This window comes from Stegostoma tigrinum, chromosome 8, assembly GCF_030684315.1.
Source record: "Stegostoma tigrinum isolate sSteTig4 chromosome 8, sSteTig4.hap1, whole genome shotgun sequence".
In the NCBI taxonomy this organism is placed as follows: Eukaryota; Metazoa; Chordata; class Chondrichthyes; order Orectolobiformes; family Stegostomatidae; genus Stegostoma; species Stegostoma tigrinum.
Window position 1 is genome coordinate 101,345,905 of NC_081361.1, and position 21,567 is coordinate 101,367,471.

General features: G+C 48.6%; 1 protein-coding gene across 5 annotated transcripts in view; it reads left to right on the forward strand.

Annotated features, from left to right (window-relative positions):
• Window positions 1–21,567, forward strand: part of slc44a5b (solute carrier family 44 member 5b) — a 276,251-nt gene that overhangs the window by 250,097 nt on the left and 4,587 nt on the right. For 3 of the 5 annotated variants that reach the window (XM_059648177.1, XM_059648181.1, XM_059648178.1), the window contains 4 exons: window positions 62–135; window positions 2,970–3,040; window positions 3,776–3,864; window positions 15,759–15,843. In XM_059648177.1, coding sequence (XP_059504160.1) covers window positions 62–135; window positions 2,970–3,040; window positions 3,776–3,864; window positions 15,759–15,843 — 319 coding nt within the window. Of the gene's footprint in view, window positions 1–61; window positions 136–2,969; window positions 3,041–3,775; window positions 3,865–15,758; window positions 15,844–18,091; window positions 18,604–21,567 lie in introns of those variants that run through there. The other 2 variants (XM_059648180.1, XM_059648182.1) reach the window with 1 other exon arrangement.

Sequence of the window (21,567 nt, forward strand, 5' to 3'; positions counted from 1 at the left end):
CTCTCTGGGGTTGTGACAGACACTATATAAATGCAAAGTATGACATCTTTTCCTCTTTCAGATTGCCATATATGGTAAAAACTTCTGCACATCTGCAAAAGATGCCTTCTTTTTACTGATGAGGAATGTCGTGAGGTGAGACTTGCAATGATTTCAAGAAACAATTATTTTCTCCTGGCTGAGCCCTGCAATTCTAGATTTCCACTACCATCTGAGCAGATAAGTGTGTCCCGACATCACTCCCAGAAAGACCTGGCTCTGATTTTGAGGTTATGGGTCCCTCCCCACACAAATATCACAGGAAATAAATTTGCACTATCAACCCTTTTAAATCGTTCCTTAAAATACCTTGAGTAAGTCACCTCTTAAACTACTTTACTCAAGAAAATACAAGCCTAATCCTTATTAAAATGGGGATGTTCGCCAATGACTGCACCATTAACACCATTCACAACTCCTCCCATACTGAAGCAGTCCATGGTTCGAATGAAACAAGATCTGGACAATATCCAGGCCTAGGCTGACAAGTGGCAAGTAACATGTGTGCCACACAAATGGCAAATGACCATCACCAATAAGAGACAGTCTGACCATCACTTCTTCATATGTTGCTATTGCTGAATCTATACTGTCAACATCCTGGGGGTTACCATTGTCCAGGAACTCAACTAGACCAGCCATGTAAACACAGTGACTACAACAGCAGGTCAGAGTCAAGGAACACTGCGGTGAGTAACTCACCTCCTGACTCCTGCCCACCACCTACAAGGCATAAGTCAGGAGTGTGATGGAAACTCCCCACTTGTCTGGATGGGTGCAGCCCCAACAACACTCAAGAAGCCCGACACCATCCAGGACAAAGCAGCCGCTTGATTGGCACCACATCCCCAAGCACTCACTCCCTCCACCACCGACGCTCAGTCGCAGCAGTGTGTACTATCTACACGATGCACTGCAGAAATTCACCAAAGATCCTCAGACAGCACCTTCCAAACCCACGACCACTTCCATCTAAAATGACAAGGGCAGCAAATTCATGGGAATCGCACACCTGTAAGTTCCTCTCCAAGCCATTCACCATCCTGATGTGGAAATATATCACCGTTCCTTCACTGTCACTGGGTCAAAATCCTGGAATTCCCTCCATAATGGCCTTGTGGGTCTATGTATAGCCCATGGACTATAGCGGTTCAAGAGGCAGCTCCAGCCCCACCTTGTTGAGGGCAGCTCGGGATAGACAAGAAATGCTGGCTGAGTAGTGACACTCACTTCCCAGGAAGGAATAAAATAATTCTATCTTACTGGTCCTCATTATTTAACTCCTTTCTCCCCTGGATCATTCTGGTGAATCTGTCTCCCTCGAGGAAAGTCTGTCCTTCCTGGAGTCCAGGACCCAGAGCTGGTATATCCCAGGACTATACCAGGCCATCATCAGCTTTTGGTTTGCTTTGAATTAACAGATTCTGCTCCCATTGTCAGACATGGAAGGGAAGAGGCTCATTGTCAGGAGCAGTACAGGGTTAGCTCCACAGTAAGGCACTCTCTACACTTTACTGCATCAAACATTCCCAGGGCAGAGACAGCACGGGGTTAGAGACAGAGTAAAGCTCCCTCTGCACTGTCCCCCATCAAACATTTCCAGGACAGGGACAGCACAGGGATAGATACAGAGTAAAGTTCCCTCTACTCAGTCCCCCATCAAACACTTGCAGGACAGGGACAGTACAGGGTTAGATACAGAGTAAAGCTCCCTCTGCACTGTCCCCCCCCCCATCAACCACTTCTAGGGCACGGACAGCACGGAGTTAGATACAGAGTAAAGCTCCCACTACACTGTTCCCCATTGCACTCTGGGGTATTTATAGCAAAGGTAAGTTGAATGTCTACTGTATTTCTTTGGTTCCTTAAAATGTCACAACATCTTGAGCTGTGTCACAGGAAGATTATGAACTATTACCTTACAATGAGCAATGATAGGAGACTAGAACAGGACTGAAAGTTTAATCAACAGGTATCTTAAAGGCAGAGAGAAAGAGAAAAGCAGGGTGTTTTTCTCAACCAATACTCGAAACATTAAGAAAATATTGCCATTTCATTCTTCATCCACGCAGACATATATATTTCAGTGTGATTTACACTGTTTGATGTAATTCACCCAGAATCAGTCCAAAGTGACTGTTAACTTCTGAGGGTCCATTGCTGTTTTATCTTCCCAACCACACAGCTTGTGATTTTAGACAAACAGAAGCAGAAATTGCTGGACATTTTCTCCTACCCAGGGTTCAGCCTCTTGTTGAAGTTTGTGGATTCCTGCAGCCTCATTGTGACTTTGCATGGATTTATTCTTTTTGATCTGAGTGTTAGCTTCCACTTCTGTTCCTGTCCAGTGAACCAGAGAATTTTGTATTTATAACTAATGCCTATCTCCCAGATCCAGGCAGATTCCAAGAACAATGGGCACTCTGTGGGTACTGCAGGAAGGCATTTAACTTAATCTTTATACTGGCTTCCTCTGTACCCTTTCCCATGACAGTGTGACTCGCATGGGTCTTGTATCCAGGCAGAAATGCTAATTCTGCCTACTTTATAGCCCATAATTAAGTGGACAGTTCAAAAAACAGCTGTTTATAACCCAAAATTCACAGCATTTATTTTGGGACTTTGGAGACTCTCAGTCCCCACTGTTAATATTCAGCTGCTGTCATTTCTCTGAGTCAAAATGCCTTCCATCCTCCCCAAAGTCTGAGCCTTCCTTTAGTTTTTAACAAGTAAATCACCCTGGTTAACTGTCACACAGACTTCAGCACAGGCTATCTAAGCCCCTTTGTTTAACCTCCAAGGACCTTGTAAATCTCACAGGAGGAACACGTGGGGTTTCTTCCTGCTGTGACTGGGTGGACAGAGCCTTTCAGTAAGCCTGTCTTCCTCCTCACTTACTCATGAATCTGGTGTTATGTTTCCATTGGCAGAGTCGCTGTGTTGGATAAAGTGACGGATTTTCTGTTGTTACTGGGCAAGTTGCTGATTGTTGGAGGTGTTGGTAAGTATTTGGATTCAATCTGCTCTGCAGCTAAACTTCTCTCATCCAAAACATTCCACTGGTGCGCTGTGTAAAGGGGAAACTGTTTCATTCCCATTGCTCTTGCCCCTGGAGACTTTGATTTTCCCAGAATCCCCTCAATTCCCTGTTTGAAAGTGATGATTGAATCTGCTCCTACTGTCCTTTCAGACAGCACATTCCAACAGCTCGCTGTGTAAAACAATCCCCCTCACCTCCCCCTCTCTGGGGTTTTAGTTCTGATTCTCTTCAATCCAGCTCCTTCTGCTCACTGTCTCTCCTGACCCTGTAAACACAGCCCCACAATTTACTCTCTCCGACCACTTCATCATTAATAAACTAATTAACAATGCAAACTCTCTCAGCCCCACAATCCACAAGACCTCTGTGCTCATCCAATTCCAGCCCCTCGATTTTAATCACTCCAGCCTTGGCACCGCTGCCCTTAGCTGCCTAGGCCCCAGGCTCTCGAAACCCCTCCCAAAACCCCTTTATCCCCATTTAAAATGCTCCTGAATGTCTCCCCCTAACATTGAGCTTTCGTCAATCTGTCGCAACGTCTCCACTGTACCTCAGTCAGATGCTGTCTGGTAACACTCACATGAATCACGTTGAGAGGGGCTACAGGGGCTAGTAATTGCAGGTGGCTGTTGTTGCATTACGTTTCTATCAGATTTGAAACCCAGTGAATTTGTTTGGTTCTTATTTTCTGTCTAGGAGTGCTGGCCTTTTTCTTCTTCACACACAGAATATCGATCATCGCTGGTGAAGCCCCATCATTAAACTATTACTGGGTTCCTCTCGTAGTAAGTAATTTACTCATTTTGTTCTTTTGTGAATTTACTGAAAAGTGTGGAAACTGCACCTTCAAGAAAGAGTTGCATTTCAATAGCACCTTAGTACATCCACTTGACAGCATGAGTCATTTGTCACTGTTGTAATATGGGAAAGGCACCAGCCAGTGACTCAGAGCAAACTCCTATCTACGAGGGTGTGATAATGACCAGATCTACGATAACAAGGTGTAGAGCTGGATGGACACAGCAGGCCAAGCAGCATCAGAGGAGCAGGAAAGCTGACATTTCGAGCCTAGACCCTTTTATCTGATGAAGGATCTAGGCCCGAAGCATCAGCTTTCCTGCTCCTGAGATGCTGCTTGGCCTGCTGTGTCCATCCAGCTCTACACCTTGTTATCTTGGATTCTCCAGCATCTGCAGTTCCTACAATCTCTAATGACCAGATCTTCTGTTTTTGGGGATTAGAGAGAAATTGAAGAATAAAGAAGAGAAAAATCACCAGGACTCGAGGAGAAGTCTCCTGCTGTTCCTCAAACTGTTGGCCTTGTAGACTTGTTGCACTACCTGAGAAGACAGACACAGCACCTCCCTGTGTGCTGAGACTAATGTTAACTCCCTGTGTGAGAGAGCGTGCTGTTCACCAGTTTGTTGCTCTGCTTCCTACATTAAAACAGGATAGACATGTCAAATACACCAAAGGCTGGAAAGTGCCTTGGGATGATCCGTATTCTGTGAAAGGTGCAATAAAAATGCCGTAATTCTTTCTGTTAATTGTTATGGTGGTTGATTGCTTGAACAGAGTTGTTCAGTAAAATTTGCAGATAAGGATCTGTACTTCACTGTCAGAGGGTCAGTGCTGAGGGAGTGCCGCACTGTCAGAGGGTCAGTGCTGAGGGAGTGTCGCACTGTCAGAGGGTCAGTACTGAGGGAGTGCCGCACTGTCAGAGGGTCAGTGCTGAGGGAGTGCCGCACTGTCAGAGGGTCAGTGCTGAGGGAGTGCCGCACTATCAGAGGGTCAGTGCTGAGGGAGTGCCGCACTGTCAGAGGGTCAGTGCTGAGGGAGTGTCGCACTGTCAGAGGGTCAGTACTGAGGGAGTGCCGCACTGTCAGAGGGTCAGTACTGAGGGAGTGCCGCACTGTCAGAGGGTCAGTGCTGAGGGAGTGCCGCACTATCAGAGGGTCAGTGCTGAGGGAGTGCCGCACTGTCAGAGGGTCAGTACTGAGGGAGTGCCGCACTGTCAGAGGGTCAGTGCTGAGGGAGTGCCGCACTATCAGAGGGTCAGTACTGAGGGAGTGCCACATTGTCAGAGGGTCAGTGCTGAGGGAGTGCCGCACTGTCAGAGGGTCAGTACTGAGGGAGTGCCGCACTGTCAGAGGGTCAGTACTGAGGGAGTGCCGCACTGTCAGAGGGTCAGTGCTGAGGGAGCGCCGCACTGTCAGAGGGTCAGTGCTGAGGGAGTGTCGCACTGTCGGAGGGTCAGTACTGAGGGAGTGCCACACTGTCAGAGGGTCAGTACTGAGGGAGTGCCACACTGTCAGAGGGTCAGTACTGAGGGAGTGCCGCACTGTCAGAGGGTCAGTACTGAGGGAGTGCCACACTGTCGGAGGGTCAGTGCTGAGGGAGTGCCGCACTGTCAGAGGGTCAGTACTGAGGGAGTGCCACACTGTCAGAGGGTCAGTACTGAGGGAGTGCCGCACTATCAGAGGGTCAGTGCTGAGGGAGTGCCGCACTGTCAGAGGGTCAGTGCTGAGGGAGCGCCGCACTGTCAGAGGGTCAGTGCTGAGGGAGTGCCACACTGTCAGAGAGTCAGTACTGAGGGAGTGCCACACTGTCAGAGGGTCAGTACTGAGGGAGTGTCGCACTGTCAGAGGGTCAGTACTGAGGGAGTGTCACACTGTCGGAGGGTCAGTGCTGAGGGAGTGTCGCACTGTCAGAGGGTCAGTGCTGAGGGAGTGTCACACTGTCGGAGGGTCAGTACTGAGGGAGTGCCGCACTGTCAGAGGGTCAGTACTGAGGGAGTGCCGCACTGTCAGAGGGTCAGTACTGAGGGAGTGCCGCACTATCAGAGGGTCAGTACTGAGGGAGTGCAGCACTGTCACAGAGTCAGTGCTGAGGGAGTGCCGCACTGTCAGAGGGTCAGTACTGAGGGAGTGTCACACTGTCAGAGGGTCAGTACTGAGGGAGTGTCGCACTGTCAGAGGGTCAGTACTGAGGGAGTGTCGCACTGTCAGAGGGGCAGTACTGAGGGAGTGCCACACTGTCAGAGGGTCAGTACTGAGGGAGTGTCGCACTGTCAGAGGGTCAGTGCTGAGGGAGTGTCGCACTGTCAGAGGGTCAGTACTGAGGGAGTGCTGCACTGTCAGAGGGTCAGTACTGAGGGAGTGCCGCACTGTCAGAGGGTCAGTGCTGAGGGAGTGTCGCACTGTCAGAGGGTCAGTACTGAGGGAGTGTCGCACTGTCAGAGGGTCAGTACTGAGGGAGTGCTGCACTGTCAGAGGGTCAGTACTGAGGGAGTGCCGCACTGTCAGAGGGTCAGTACTGAGGGAGTGTCACACTGTCAGAGGGTCAGTACTGAGGGAGCGCCGCACTGTCAGAGGGTCAGTGCTGAGGGAGTGTCGCACTGTCAGAGGGTCAGTACTGAGGGAGTGCCGCACTGTCAGAGGGTCAGTACTGAGGGAGTGCCGCACTGTCAGAGGGTCAGTACTGAGGGAGTGCCGCACTATCAGAGGGTCAGTACTGAGGGAGTGTCGCACTGTCAGAGGGTCAGTGCTGAGGGAGTGCCGCACTGTCAGAGGGTCAGTACTGAGGGAGTGTCACACTGTCAGAGGGTCAGTACTGAGGGAGTGTCGCACTGTCAGAGGGTCAGTACTGAGGGAGTGTCGCACTGTCAGAGGGTCAGTGCTGAGGGAGTGCCGCATTGTCAGAGGGTCAGTGCTGAGGGAGTGTCGCACTGTCAGAGGGTCAGTGCTGAGGGAGTGTCGCACTGTCAGAGGGTCAGTGCTGAGGGAGTGTCGCACTGTCAGAGGGTCAGTGCTGAGGGAGTGCCGCACTGTCAGAGGGTCAGTGCTGAGGGAGTGCCGCACTATCAGAGGGTCAGTGCTGAGGGAGTGCTGCACTGTCAGAGGGTCAGTACTGAGAGAGCGCCGCACTGTCAGAGGGTCAGTGCTGAGGGAGTGCCGCACTATCAGAGGGTCAGTGCTGAGGGAGTGCCGCACTGTCAGAGGGTCAGTACTGAGGGAGTGCCGCACTGTCAGAGGGTCAGTGCTGAGGGAGCGCCGCACTGTCAGAGGGTCAGTGCTGAGGGAGTGCCGCACTGTCGGAGGGTCAGTGCTGAGGAAGTGCCGCACTGTCTGACGGTCAGTACTGAGGGAGTGCCGCACTGTCAGAGGGTCAGTGCTGAGGAAGTGCTGCACTGTCAGAGGGCCCATACTGAGGGAGTGCCGCACTGTCGGAGGGTCCGTACTGAGGGAGTGCCGCACTGTCGATGGGTCAGTGCTGAAGGTTTTATCTTCCTGTGCTGATAGCGTAAGGCACCGTGGACTTGCACTCCAGGGTCAGTACTAATCCCTGTTGCTGTGTAGGGTTCTGTGCTTCTTTGTCCTGTCCGAGTGCATTATCTCACATGTAGCTGCTACTGATCAGCCAATCTGACCCGGCCATCTATTTCCTCCTGCAATCTATGGCTATGCTCCTCGTCAATTAGCATTCACCAATTTTTGTCTCATGACAGTTTCTCCTGGATTCCTGATGTAATTTCCTGGTGACTGCCTGATATTGATGGTCTTTTGGTTTTATTTCCCCACACACTGGTGAGATCAGCTTCCATTGTTTATCATTTTCAACACTTTCATCATATCCCTTTATAGAATCACAGAATGTTATAGCAAAGAAGGAGGCCATTTGACCCATCATGTCTGTGCTGGCTGCTGAAAGAGCAACCTAGCTCGTCCCAGTCTCCAGCCTATCTTCGTTGCCTTCTAGCTTCATCACTTTCAAAAATACATCGAGCTCTCTTTTGAAATTCGCTATGGAATCTGCCTCCACTGCTCTCCCAGGCAGCACGTTCCAGATCCTAACAACTCTCTGGGTAAAAAATGTTTCTGCTCATCTCATTCCTAGCTCTCTTGCTGGCAGTCCTAAAATTGTGACCCCTAGCTACTGACATACCAACTCGTGGAAACAGAATATCCTTCTTTACCCTGCCAACATCGTTCATAATTTTGAACACCTCAATAAGTTCACCTCTTAATCTTCTCTGCTCCAAGGAGAATAAACCCAATCTCTCTGATTTTTCCTTGAATCTAAAATCATTCATTGCTTGCATCATTCTAGTAAATCTCCTTTGAACTCTCTCCAGGGCTTTAATATCCATCCTTAAATAAGCTGTCTGATTTGTAATGGTATGGCAGCACTTCCTTGCTTTTATACTCTTCTGCTTCTATTCATAAACCCAAGGATCCTATGAGCCTTCTTAATAACTCTTTCAATTTGCCTGGCCAAAGAATTTTTCAGAGAATTATGCATGTGAAGCCCGAGGTCCCTCTGCTCCTGTACTCCTCTCAAAGTTATACTATTGAGCATACATTGCCTCTCCATGTTTCTCATCCCAAAATGCATTACCTTGCATTGCTCGACATGGAAATTTTTCTGCCAGATGGCTGCCCATTGGCCAACTTGTCAATGTCCCTCTGAAGTCACTCAGCATCATCCTCACAATCCACTGTTCCCCTTAGCTTAGTATCTTGTGAAAATTTGGAGATTTTGCCATCAACACCCATCTCCAAACTGTTTATATATATATGATAAAAAAAAGATGGGTCCCAACATCGATCCCCAGAGAGCACCATTTTCAACTCATCTCCACTTTTAAATATGCTCATCTATTCCTACCCTCAGTTTCCTGTCCTTTAGCCAACTTCTAATCCATGTGGCCCAGGACCCATCATCCCAAATATTTCTAATTTTCTGGCACTGCACAGAATGCTTTCTGAAAGTCCAAATATGCAACATTGAGAGCACTACCCTCATCCCCTGCCTGTCTCACTGTGTAAAAGAACTCATTTAAATTTCACAGATATAAACTGCCCTTGACAAAGCCATGTTGACTGTCTAGCCATAGAGTCATACAACATGGAAACAGACCCTTTGGGCCAACTTAACCATGCCACCCAGACAAACCAACCCAACCTAGTCCCATTTGCCAGCAATTGGCCCATATCCTGTAACACCTTCCTATTCATGTACCATTCAGATGCATTTTAAATGTTGCAATTGTACCAGCCTCTACCACTTCCTCTGGCAGCCCATTGCATACACGTACCACCTTCTGCTTGCAAAAGCTACCCATAAGTCCCTTTTAAATCTTTGCCCTCTCACCTTAAGCCTATGCTCTCTAGTTCTGGACCACCCCTCTCTGGGGAATAAAAGACTATTCACCCTATTCATGCCCCTCATGATTTTATAAACCTCTATAAAGGTACCCCGCAGCCTCCGATGCTCCAGGGAAAATGGCCCCAGCTCATTCAGCCTCTCCCTTTTGCTCAACCCTCCAGCTCTGACAACATTTTCATAAACTTTTCTGTACCATCTCAAGCTTCACAACATCCTTCCTATGGCAGGGAGACAGAATTGCTCATCATGTTCCAAAAGTGGTCTAACCAATCTCCTGCATGGCTGCAACTTGATATCCCAATTCCTGTACTCAACACACTGACCAGTAAAGGCAAGCGTACCAAATACCTTCTCCACTATCCTATCCACCTGTGACTCCACTTTCAAGGAGCTATGCACTTATACCCCCAGGTCTGCCTGTTCGACAACACTCCCCAGGACCTCACCATTAAGTGTATAAGTCCTGCCCTGATCTGCATTTCTAAAATGCAGCACCTCACATTTATCTAAATTAAACTCCAATTCTCGGCCAAATGGCCCATCTGATCAAGGTCCTGTTGTACTCTGAGGTAACCACCTTCGCTGCCCACTACACCGTCAATTTTTGTGTCATCTGCAAGCTTCCCAAATATACCTCCTCTATTCACATCCACATTAGCGACATAAATGATGAAAAAGCAGTGGACCCAGCACCGATCCTTGCGGCACTCTGCTGGTCACAGACCTCCAGTGTGGAAAGCAACCCTCCACCATCACCCTCTGTTCTGCTACCTTCGAGCCAATATTATTTCCAATTGGCTAGCTCTCCTGGATCCCATGTGATCTAAACTTGGTAACCAGACAACCATGTGGAACCTTGTCAAATGCCTCACTGAAGCCCAACTAATTTTTCACTCAGTGTATATTTAGCTTATCCCCCATTACAGCCTCCATTAGTTTCACCAATGACTGACGTTAAGCTGTTCAGGTCTGCAGTGTCCTGGATTATCCATTGTCCCATTGTTAAGCAGTAGTGTCACATTTTTCTCCCATGTGTTACACCAACCCTTCCTCCTTGAACAATCTCTCTTTTTTGCAAAAAAAGAGACTAGACTGTTCAGTCTTTAAAAATAGTTGTAGCCTCTTTGTTACATATCGTCATTTTTGTGGACCTATTATGTCAGTCTTGTTGTGATCACCCAGAGAGTAGGGACCCTGTGAATATCTCTGCCACAGAAAGTGTTTGAAGCCAAATTATTGAATCTTTTCAGGAGGGATTTCAGTATTGTTCTTGAGAGTAATGGGATCAAAAGCTATGGGGGAGAAAGCAGTAAGAGGGGCCGTAGTTGGATGATCAGCCATGATCATTTTAATAGTGCAGCAGGCTGAAAGGGCCAAATGGCCTAATCCTGCTCCTTTTCTCTTATTTTCTATGTTACAATACCAGATGTGTGTGCAGTTCTACAGGCCTGATATACAGACGAGAACTGAGTGAGGAGCTCAGTGTCACGCTCAGTGAGTGAAATTCTGACTTGCAAACTCCTGTCAGTCACTGAGCGAGCCGTGGAGAACACTGCCCTCAGCTGTTCATGGCAAGAGCTGTGAGCTCAAATCTGAACCGACGATGAACTGCACACAGAACAAGAATTACCTTTCACAACACTGAGACTGTTCGTGTCAGATGCTTGGCTGTGCATGGCCTAATTCTAGGTCTCTGATAATTCCAGAGTAAACAGAATTTAGCATTTATGTACAAATCGTTTTTGTGGTTTAGAGTTTTGCCTGAAGTGATTAAAAACCTCATAAAAAACAAAAGAACTGTGGATGCTGTAAATTAGAGGAGGCAACGGACTACTGGTATTATCACTGGACTGTTAATCTAGAGACCCAGATAATGTTCTGGGGACTGGGGTTCAAATCCTGTCAAGGCAGATAGTGGAATTTGAATTCAATAAATATCTGGAATTAATAGTTTAATGTTGACCATGAAACCATTGTCAATTGTTGGAAAAACCCATCTGGTTCACTAATGTCCTTTAGGGAAGGAAACTGCCATCTTACCTGGTCTGACCTACATGTGACTCCAGTCCCACAGCAATGTGGTTGACTCCTAACAGCCCTCTGGGCAGCTAGGGAGGGCAATAAATGCTGCCTGGCCAGTGACACCCTCATCCTGTGAATGAAAACAAAAAAAATCTGGAACAACAACAGAAGTTGCTGGAAATGCTCAGCAGGTCTGGCAATACCTGTGTGAAAAAAAAACAGAGTTAATGTTTCAGGGTCTGGTCACTGGAGCTTTTCCAGCAATTTCTGTTGTTGTGGTTCAACACCTCACCCTGAAGGACAGAATCCAGATTGAAACTCCTAGTGAAGTCCATAAAACCATTAGACAAAGGAGCGGGGTAGGCCATTCAATGAGATCATGGCTGATCTGGTAAGTGTTAACTCCGCTTTCCTGACTATTTCCCATTACCTTGATTCCCTTCCTGATTAGAAACCTTCCTCAGCCTTGAATATATTTAACGACCCGGCCTCGCAGCCCTCTGTGGTGAAGAATTCCACAGATTCACTACCTTAAAAAAAAGCATTTTCCTCATCTATGTTGTAATTTTTTTTTGCTTTTTATTCATTTACGGAATAAGGGCATCTCTGACCAGGCAGCATTTATTGCCCATCCATAATTGCCCAGAGGGCAGTTAAGAGTCAACCACATTGCTATGGGTCTGGAGTCACATATAGGCCCAGACCAGGTAAGGATGGCAGCTTCCTCCCCTAAAGAACTTTAGTGAACCAGATGAGTTTTTCCAACAACTGACAATGGATTCATGGTCATCATTAAATTCCTAATTTTAGATATTTTTCTGAATTCAGATTCCACCATCTGCCATGGTAGCATTTGAACCTGAGTCCGCAGAACGTTATCTGGGTTCCTAGATTAACAATCCAGCAATAATATCACTAGGTCATTGTCTTCACCTAATATGTGACCCTTTTTAAAAAAATAAGAAATAGGAGCAGGAGCAGGAGTCGGTCATCTGAATCCTTGAGTCTGCACTTACCTGCCCACTCACCATTACCCTTAATTCCTCTACTGTTCAGAAATCTATCTTTGTGTTTAAAGCATTCAATGAGGCAGCCTCAACTGCTTCACCAGACGGGGAATCCCACAGATTCACAACCCTTTGGATGAAGGAGGTCCTCCTCAAATCTGTCCTAAGTCTGCTCCCTGTTATTTTGAAGCTATGCCCCTGGGTCTAGCTTCACCGACCATTGGAAACACTTCCCTGCTTCTATCTTGTCTATTTCCTTCATAATGTTACAAGTTTCTACAAAATCACCCTCATTCTTCAAATGCAATGAGTATAGATAATAAAAACTGAAAGAACTGTGGATCTGTAAATCACGAACAAAAACAGAAGTTGCTGGAAAAGCTCAGCAGATATGGCAGCATCTGTGAGGAAAAAGATCAGAGTTAACATTTTGGCGATAGTAGGAACTGCAGATGCTGGAGAATCTGAGATAACAAGGTGTAGAGCTGGATGAACACAGCAGGCCAAGCAGCATCAGAGGAGCAGGAAGGCTGATGTTTCGGGCCTGGACCCTTCATCAGAAATGGGGAAGGGGAAGGGGGTTCTGAAATAAATAGGGAGAGAGAGGGAGGCGGGTAGAAGATGGTTAAAGAAGAAGATAGGTGGAGAGGAAACAGACAGGTCAGAGAGGTGGGTGTGGAGCCAGTAAAGGTGAGTGTAGGTGCGGAGGTAGGGAGGGGATATGTCAGACCAGGGAGGATGGACAGGTCAAGGAGGCAGGATGAGGTCGGTAGGTAGGAGATGGGGGTGGAGCTTGAGGTGGGAGGAGGGGATAGGTGAGAGGAAGAACAGGTTAGAGAGGTGGGGAGGAGCTGGGCTGGTTTTGGGATGCAGTGGGGGCAAGGGAGATTTTGAAGCTGGTGAAGCCCACATTGATACCATTGGGCTGCAGGGTTCCCAAGCGGAATATGAGTTGCTGTTCCTGCAACCTTCGGGTGGCATCATTGTGGCACTGCAGGAGGCCCAGGATGGACATGTCGTCTAAGGAATGGAAGGGAGAGTTGAAATGGTTCGCGACTGGGAGATGCAGTTGTTTAGTGCGAACTAAGCGTAGGTGTTCTGCAAAGTAGTCCCCAAGCCTCCGCTTGGTTTCCCCAATGTAGAGGAAGCCACACCGGGTACAGCAGATGCAGTATACCACATTGGCAGATGTGCAGGTGAACATCTGCTTGATTTGGAAGGTCTTCAGGGGCCTGGGATGGGGGTGAGGTGTGGGGGCATGTATAGCACTTCCTACGGCTGCAGGGAAAAGTGCTGGGAATGGTGGGACTGGTGGGGAGTGTGGAGCGGATAAGGGAGCAATGGAGAGAGTGGTCCTTCCGGAAAGCAGATACAGGTGCTACACTGTCAGAGGGTCAGTACGGAGGGAGAGCCACACTGTCAGAGGGTCAGTACTGAGGGAGCGCCGCACTGTCAGAGGGTCAGTACTGAGGGAGTGCCGCACTGTCAGAGGGTCAGTACTGATGGAGTGTCACACTGTCAGAGGGCCAGTACTGAGGGAGTGTCACACTGTCAGAGAGTCAGTACTGAGGGAGTGCCGCACTGTCAGAGGGTCAGTACTGAGGGAGTGCCGCACTGTCAGAGGGTCAGTACTGAGGGAGTGCCGCACTGTCAGAGGGTCAGTACTGAGGGAGTGCCGCACTGTCAGAGGGTCAGTACTGAGGGAGTGCCGCACTGTCAGAGGGTCAGTACTGAGGGAGTGCCGCACTGTCAGAGGGTCAGTACTGAGGGAGCGCCGCACTGTCAGAGGGTCAGTACTGAGGGAGTGCCGCACTGTCAGAGGGTCAGTACTGAGGGAGTGCCGCACTGTCAGAGGGTCAGTACTGAGGGAGTGCTGCACTGTCAGAGGGTCAGTGCTGAGGGAGTGTCGCACTGTCAGAGGGTCAGTACTGAGGGAGTGCTGCACTGTCAGAGGGTCAGTGCTGAGGGAGTGTCGCACTGTCAGAGGGTCAGTACTGAGGGAGTGCCGCACTGTCGGAGGGTCAGTACTGAGGGAGTGCCGCACTGTCAGAGGGGCAGTACTGAGGGAGTACCGCACTGTCAGAGGGTCAGTACTGAGGGAACGCCGCGCTGTCGGAGGGTCAGTACTGAGGGAGCGCCGCACTGTCGGAGGATTAGTGCTGAGGGAGTGTCACACTGTCAGAGGGTCAGTACTGAGGGAGTGCCGCACTGTCGGAGGGTCAGTGCTGAGGGAGTGCCGCACTGTCAGAGGGTCAGTACTGAGGCAACGCCGTGCTGTCGGAGGGTCAGTACTGAGGGAGTGCCGCACTGTCGGAGGGTCAGTACTGAGGGAGTGCCGCACTGTCAGAGGGCCAGTACTGAGGGAGTGCCGCACTGTCGGAGGGTCAGTACTGAGGGAGTGCCGCACTGTCTGAGGGTCAGTGCTGAGGGAGTGCCGCACTGTCAGAGGGTCAGTACTGAGGGAGCGCCACACTGTCGGAGGGTCAGTACTGAGGGAGTGTCACACTGTCGGAGGGTCAGTACTGAGGGAGTGCCGCACTGTCGGAGGGTCAGTACTGAGGGAGTGCCGCATTGTCAGAGGGTCAGTACTGAGGGAGTGCCGCACTGTCAGAGGGTCAGTACTGAGGGAGTGCCGCACTGTCGGACAGTCAGTACTGAGGGAGTGCCGCACTGTCGGAGGGTCAGTACTGAGGGAGTGCCACACTGTCAGAGGGTCAGTACTGAGGGAGTGCCGCACTGTCAGAGGGTTAGTACTGAGGGAGTGTCACACTGTCAGAGGGTCAGTACTGAGGGAGTGTCGCACTGTCGGAGGGTCAGTACTGAGGGAGTGTCACACTGTCAGAGGGTCAGTGCTGAGGGAGTGTCGCACTGTCAGAGGGTCAGTACTAAGGGAGTGTCGCACGATCAGAGGGTCAGTACTGAGGGAGTGCCGCACTGTCGGAGGGTCAGTACTGAGGGAGTGCCGCACTGTCAGAGAGTCAGTACTGAGGGAGTGTCGCACTGTCAGAGGGTCAGTACTGAGGGAGTGTCACACTGTCAGAGGGTCAGTACTGAGGGAGTGTCACACTGTCAGAGGGTCAGTACTGAGGGAGTGCCGCACTGTCGGAGGGTCAGTACTGAGGGAGTGCCGCACTGTCAGAGGGTCAGTACTGAGGGAGTGCCGCACTGTCGGAGGGTCAGTACTGAGGGAGTGCCGCACTGTCAAAATCAATAACCTTTTTGACCTGAGCTGCTGTTTCTTCATTTTGCGTGTTGTCTAGCCCCTCAGTTTAGTTTTACACGTGTGCAGAGCGCTCCAGGTATTGTCTCACTATTTTTCCAGAGGCATTTTAATCCTGTTTCCCTGAATTTCAGTTCCCCCTCTTTTGGAATGAGTCCTAATGCTCTCCAGTTTGCTATTTCTGTAGAATTATTGACCTTTGTGTGATCTTCAGTGATTGGTCTGTCGGTGTGTGAATGTAACCCTGTTCTTGTATTTGCAGACGGTGATATTCGGGTCCTATCTAATTGCACACGGCTTTTTCAGTGTTTATGCAATGTGTGTGGATACATTGTTCCTCTGTTTCTGTGAGTAGATTTTCCAAACTCTCAAAACTTCTTGTAATTCATTACGTGTTGATGTTCAGCCTGGGCTACGCTGGGAATGCTAGTTTCCTCCGAAGTGGAGTGTTGGGCTGGGCTGGACAAGATCAGAAATCACACGATACCAGGGTATAGCCCAACAGGCTTATTTGAAATCACAAGCTTTCATCAGGTGAAGTAACTTCATCCTTGTGATTTCAAATAAACCTGTTGGACTTTAACCTGGTGTTGTCTGACATCTGACCGTTTTCTTCAGAGACACAGCGGGTTTGTTTAGTGAGTGACAGAGGCCAAGGTGAGGGGCTCAATGTCTCCATTCAGCACAAATCCCTGCTCTCAAGATTTGGCCTCAATGCTGTTGTTTGAGAGCGTCAACAGCGAGTGGGCACTGTGTAATTTCTCCCACCTGGTTAATCTCCAGCACGTTCCCAGGAAATATTCCATGCGTAGATTCCGGGGATAAGGATGTCTGTACCTCTGTAATGATGCCCCTGTTGTGGAATTGACCTCTGCTGCTCTGGGCCTGAGCTCCTGGAGGGGGTGAACATCAGAGTGTCGTCCAATTCTGAGACAGCATGTAGTGTTAACACGTGGCAGTTCTCACTCCCATTTGCTGAGTTATTCCAATAGCAACATCAGTCCTGGGCACAAATCTGCCCAAGAGCCAGCCAGGTGCAGGGGACACTTCATCATGGGGTGGAGTGGGAGTGGGGGGTTGGGGAGTGGGCCGGGTCAGTCTCCCAGGGGCTACAGAAGCACTGAGAGGTAAGGCCGAGGGGTAAGCTGCAGAGTCAGGGTCTGAAGGGAGTTGAGAAGCTGAGTCCTTGAGCTTGAGCAGAGTAGGGGAGACATACTGGGGATGGGCAGTACTTCACCAGCAGTGTAACTCAGAAGGAGAGCTCAGTGCAGAGGAACGTGGGTCTGAGGAGGTTCGCCCCATCCAGCCTGTTCTGGCCTTAAGCAGGGATCATGGTTGTGGTTTGCTCCACTTTCCTTTTGACCCCATGACCCTCCAACACCCTCAACTTTGGGGGACAAAAAAACCCTGTTTAACTTAGTCATGAATAAGTTTCAACACTCGGCCTCCACCACCGTCTGGGGAAGAGAATTCCACATTGTACCCACAACAACCTCTCACCCAGAGAGTAACAGAAACAATTCAACAACAACATTGACCTTAACCACAATCACCTGTTTGAGATGACACATTACTCTTGAGTTATACAATGTTTTAGGGTTGTGTTGTTATGGCAATGAGCTCATTGGCCTTTGGTTTGAAGTATTGACCTTGCCTCTATCTTGATCAGTGCTTCAGTTGTTGGGTTAACAGTTTGCTCCTGTAGACATTGTGTAGAGTTTTATCTGAGGCCAGCATGTTCAGCGAAACTCCAATGTTGCCAAAGCTTCAGGAAGAGCCAACTTCATTGGTGTGGCTGATGTTGTTAGGAACCAATATGGCAGGAGGGAGCTGACATTGATGCAGTTTGAGTATTGAGGTTTAGAAACGTTCCTGATGCTATTCTGCGTTTCCTGGCAGTTTGAGCTGATGTTTGAAACTAGCTGAGGCTACAGTAGATTTGCTTGTGTTTCGCTGGTATTCTTTTTGGCTGAAGCTGCATTTGCTATTACTACTTACAAAGCTCCTTAAATGTGCAGCGATTAAAACATTAATTCCTGAGCTTTACAAGCTGCTTGCTTTGTGTTTAATTATCAATTTATTTAAGAGCTCCAAAAGCCTTCTAACTTGTTACCTTTCCAATCCTCCTTTCCCTGCCCTCGTTCAATTGTCATTATTTTCTTCCCCTCTCTATCTCTGTCTTTGGATCAATTTTGGTTTGGCACTCTGTTTTCTCTCTCTCTCTCTATGCTTCTTTGTCCGTCTTTCTATCTCTGTCTGTCTCTTTTATTTCTCTATCTGCCTCTTTCTCACTCTCTTTCTCTATCTCTGTCCATCTGTCTATCTCTACCTCCCTTGCTCTATCTGTCTGACTCTCTCTCTCTGTATCTCTCGATCTGTCTCCCTCTCTCTCTCTCTGCTTCTCTCTCTTTCTGCCCCTCCATCTCTCTCCCCTCTGTCTCTCTGACTCTCCGCCTTTCTCTCTCTCTCTCTCTCCCCCCCCCCCCCCCCTCTCTATATCTCTCTGGTTTTCTGTTTCTCGGGCTCATCTCTCTGCCCTCCCCACCCCGCCTCCTCCCCCTTCCCATTGCTTTGGCACGTCACTAACTCACACAGGCGAAGATTTGGAGCGCAATGATGGATCAGCTGAGAAGCCTTACTTCATGTCGCCCGAGCTGCACAGAATCCTGGGACGTTATGAGTGGAGCCCGCGAAAGGCGAATGGATAGTTTGCTTGTGCTAGCCTCGTGCTGTACTCAACCCCTTGCCTCACTATCTTTTGATTAATATATAGATTATATAATCAGGCACCCACTCTCAGTCAGAAAGACCCCCGGCCTCTCTTCAGTTAGCAACTAAAGAGTTTCGGGAGCTGGTAAACATTTAACTCCCTGAGTAGAGTTTTAGTTTTTGAAAAGAAATAACTTTTTTTTAAAGACAATAACAGCATTTTGCCACCACACACAGATACATGTGTGTGTCATGCATTCCGTGTCCTGGAATGTTTTACTGGAAAGGCAAACAGAGAGCTGGCTTGAGATCAGAGATAATGGGAACTCCAGATGCTGGAGAATCCGAGATAACAAAGTGTGGAGCTGGATGAACACAGCAGGCCAAGCAGCATCTTAGGAGCCGGAAAGCTGACGTTTTGGGCCGAGACCCTTCATCAGACAGGGGGATGGGGTGAGGGTTTTGGAATAAATAGGGAGAGAGGGGGAGGCGGCCCACCAATGATGAAGGGTCTAGGCCCGTAACGTCAGCTTTCCTGCTCCTAAGGTGCTGCTCGGCCTGCTGTGTTCATCCAGCTCCACACTTTGTTATGAAGGAGCTGACTTTGCAGCCACTCGCTTTCTCACAGACGATTGGATCCAGCTTCAGTGCAAATCGCCACTAATTAGCATAATGGAGTGTAGTAACTTTTAAATGGGGAATATATTTGGCATTGAATATTGTTGAAAACTGGGGCACATTGTCGAAACATTTTGTCTCGCACTATACAGGACAAGCACGAGAATGCCTCATTTCAAAGCATCACAATTTATGTTACAGGAAAGATCACTGATTGGTTGACACATTGATTCTCACTGGCTGAGGTGTTGCTGTGGAGATTGAATGGGGAACATCCAGGCTCCCGCAGCCTCCCAGATAATTCGACAAAAGCGCACAAGTCTTGAACATGTTTCCTTTTCTTTTGCGGAGAATGGGTTCCTGTGGATCAATGTACTTAATTTTCACAACATAAAAAACCCATATTAGAAGATTAAATCCTAAATTGGTTATTAGTGCAGCTATTAACACACCTCAGACTGTCAGCAAGTGTTATACCCTTTATGGTAGCTCATTTAACAGCAGAGGCTAGATGTGGAATGTGTTCAAGCATCTGTGGCAACACCTTGGCCAATCAGGATCAACTTTGACAACCAATCAGTCCCCTTTCTCTCCTGTTGTGATCGTTTGAAATTCTGTTTGTTCTGATGAATGCAAGGCATCCATCTACAGCACCATGTCTCTGTATCCAGTGAGATTCTCTGCCCTGTTGGGTGACTGATTGTATATCTGGCCTTACAAATGACCCAGGGCTGTGACCCACATGGACCTGGGATTTAACCTGTGATCTTTCCATGTTCCTGTCACACAACAGGAAATTCTAACTGTATATAAAGTCAAAAGACTCTAATATGCAATAAAAGTCTGTACCAGGACCAGTCAAGAGGGTACAGATAGGGAAGGGAGAGGGATTCATTTCCTGGTTGCCATTCCCATGGGTCATGACCCTGCCACACCCTGCCCATGGAGTGAGACCCCATCCCTTCACTGAATCATAGCTAAATTGCCTCACGTGAGGACTGTAAAGCCAACACTTTTATGGAACAGTCAATGGTTTAAGACCCAGTGGGACTCTGTTGGAGCGTGGTTCAGCAAACTGCACAGCTGCTTATAGCCTAGGGGTCACGAGGCTCTCAAAAGAGGTCAATATTGAGTTAAATCCTCAACTTGCTAATCGCAAAGAGGAGAACATGGGATTTTCCTTATTAATGTGGCCCAGCTATAACACCGTTACACCTCTCCAACCCTGACCACCATCCTGTGGCTGAATCCACTGATACTGGGCAATAAATTCCTGGAGTGATCACAGTGAGCAGTGATCACGGGATCGTTCTGAGTGTGCAGAGATGAGCAGCAATTTGTGGTGTAGGTGCGGTTCACTGCGTGTTGCAAAATGGCTCATGTCAATCTGCCGGGGATTGTGAAGTACTGAATATCTCACTAAGGGTTTCCCATTGAAACCTTTGTCCTGAGTTTCCCCTCTTGTGGGGGTTAATATATTTTATGTTATAAACAGCCTGTGAATGGGGAGATCGATGCCCCCAACATTTAAACTCAGGCAATCCAAGCTAGAAAAGGAAGAGCTGGAACCATGAAATCTCATTCTTACAATGCACAGGCCATTTGATCCGTCATGCCAGTGCTGGCCTTATCCCATTTTCCAGGCCTTGGTCCGAGCTGTGGAGGTTACAACACTGACTGCTCAGTCCAGCAATATCCGAGTTCTCTCTGCAGCCTCGACATTATCCTGGACCCTGCTGCTGAATGTCAACACAAACCATTAGCTTTTTATTGACCGGGTACATCAGGGAACACCCCTGATGGAGGGGGTGGGATTTATTTCTCTGATAGGAGATGTGGTCATCACTTACAAAGCCAGGGATCTGTTCTCCATCCCTCATTGCCCTTGAACTGAGTGGCACATTTGGCACTATTTCACCAGGCAGGCAAGAGTCAGGCACATTGCAGTGAGTCTGGAGTCACATTTAGGCCAGACCATATGAGGACAACAAATTTCCTTCCCTGAAGGACAGGACGTGAACCCAGATGGGTTTTGGCAACAATCCTAGACAATTTCATGGTCATAATGAGGAACATATACCTTGAGACTTAGTCAGAAGTTCCACCAGCAGCTGAGATGGATTTGAACCCTTGCCCCTAAACTAGGTCTCAGTTACCTAAACAAATCACACTGTCACCATCTCCCTTCAGACATCCATCATTTAATGTAGATGTGACCATCAGAGAAAAACTGAAACAGAAGGAGGCCATTCATCCCCTCGAGTCTGTTACACAGGAACGGTGGCTCGTGTTGAACTTTCAAGGGGCATTCAGCCCCTTGAGCCTGTTACACAGGAACAGTGGCTCGTGTTGAACTTTCAAGGGGCATTCAGCCTCTTGAGCCTGTTCTGCCTTTCTGTTGGCTTCTGCGTGATTCAATGTGGAGCAGAAGCTGCAGTGTGTCAGTTTGAAACATGCAAGGGAAACCTACTTCTCTAATGGGTGGGGGAGTTCTCTCCTGCATCCAGACGTGGTTAACCTTTAGAGGGTCCACATATCTGAGTGACGGAAAGTAAAGAGGCTGCGAAGAGTATCATATTTGTGTCCTTTGTGTGATTTGAGGGTGCTGGCAAAGTCGGCCTTGTTTACTCCCCCGCAACTGGACCATGAGGGAGGGAGGCAGGCCAGGGAGAAGTTGGGAGAGTGTTTTTGACAATGGGGGGCAATTTGGAGGGTGGGCTGGAGTTGATGCTGCAAGTGAGGTG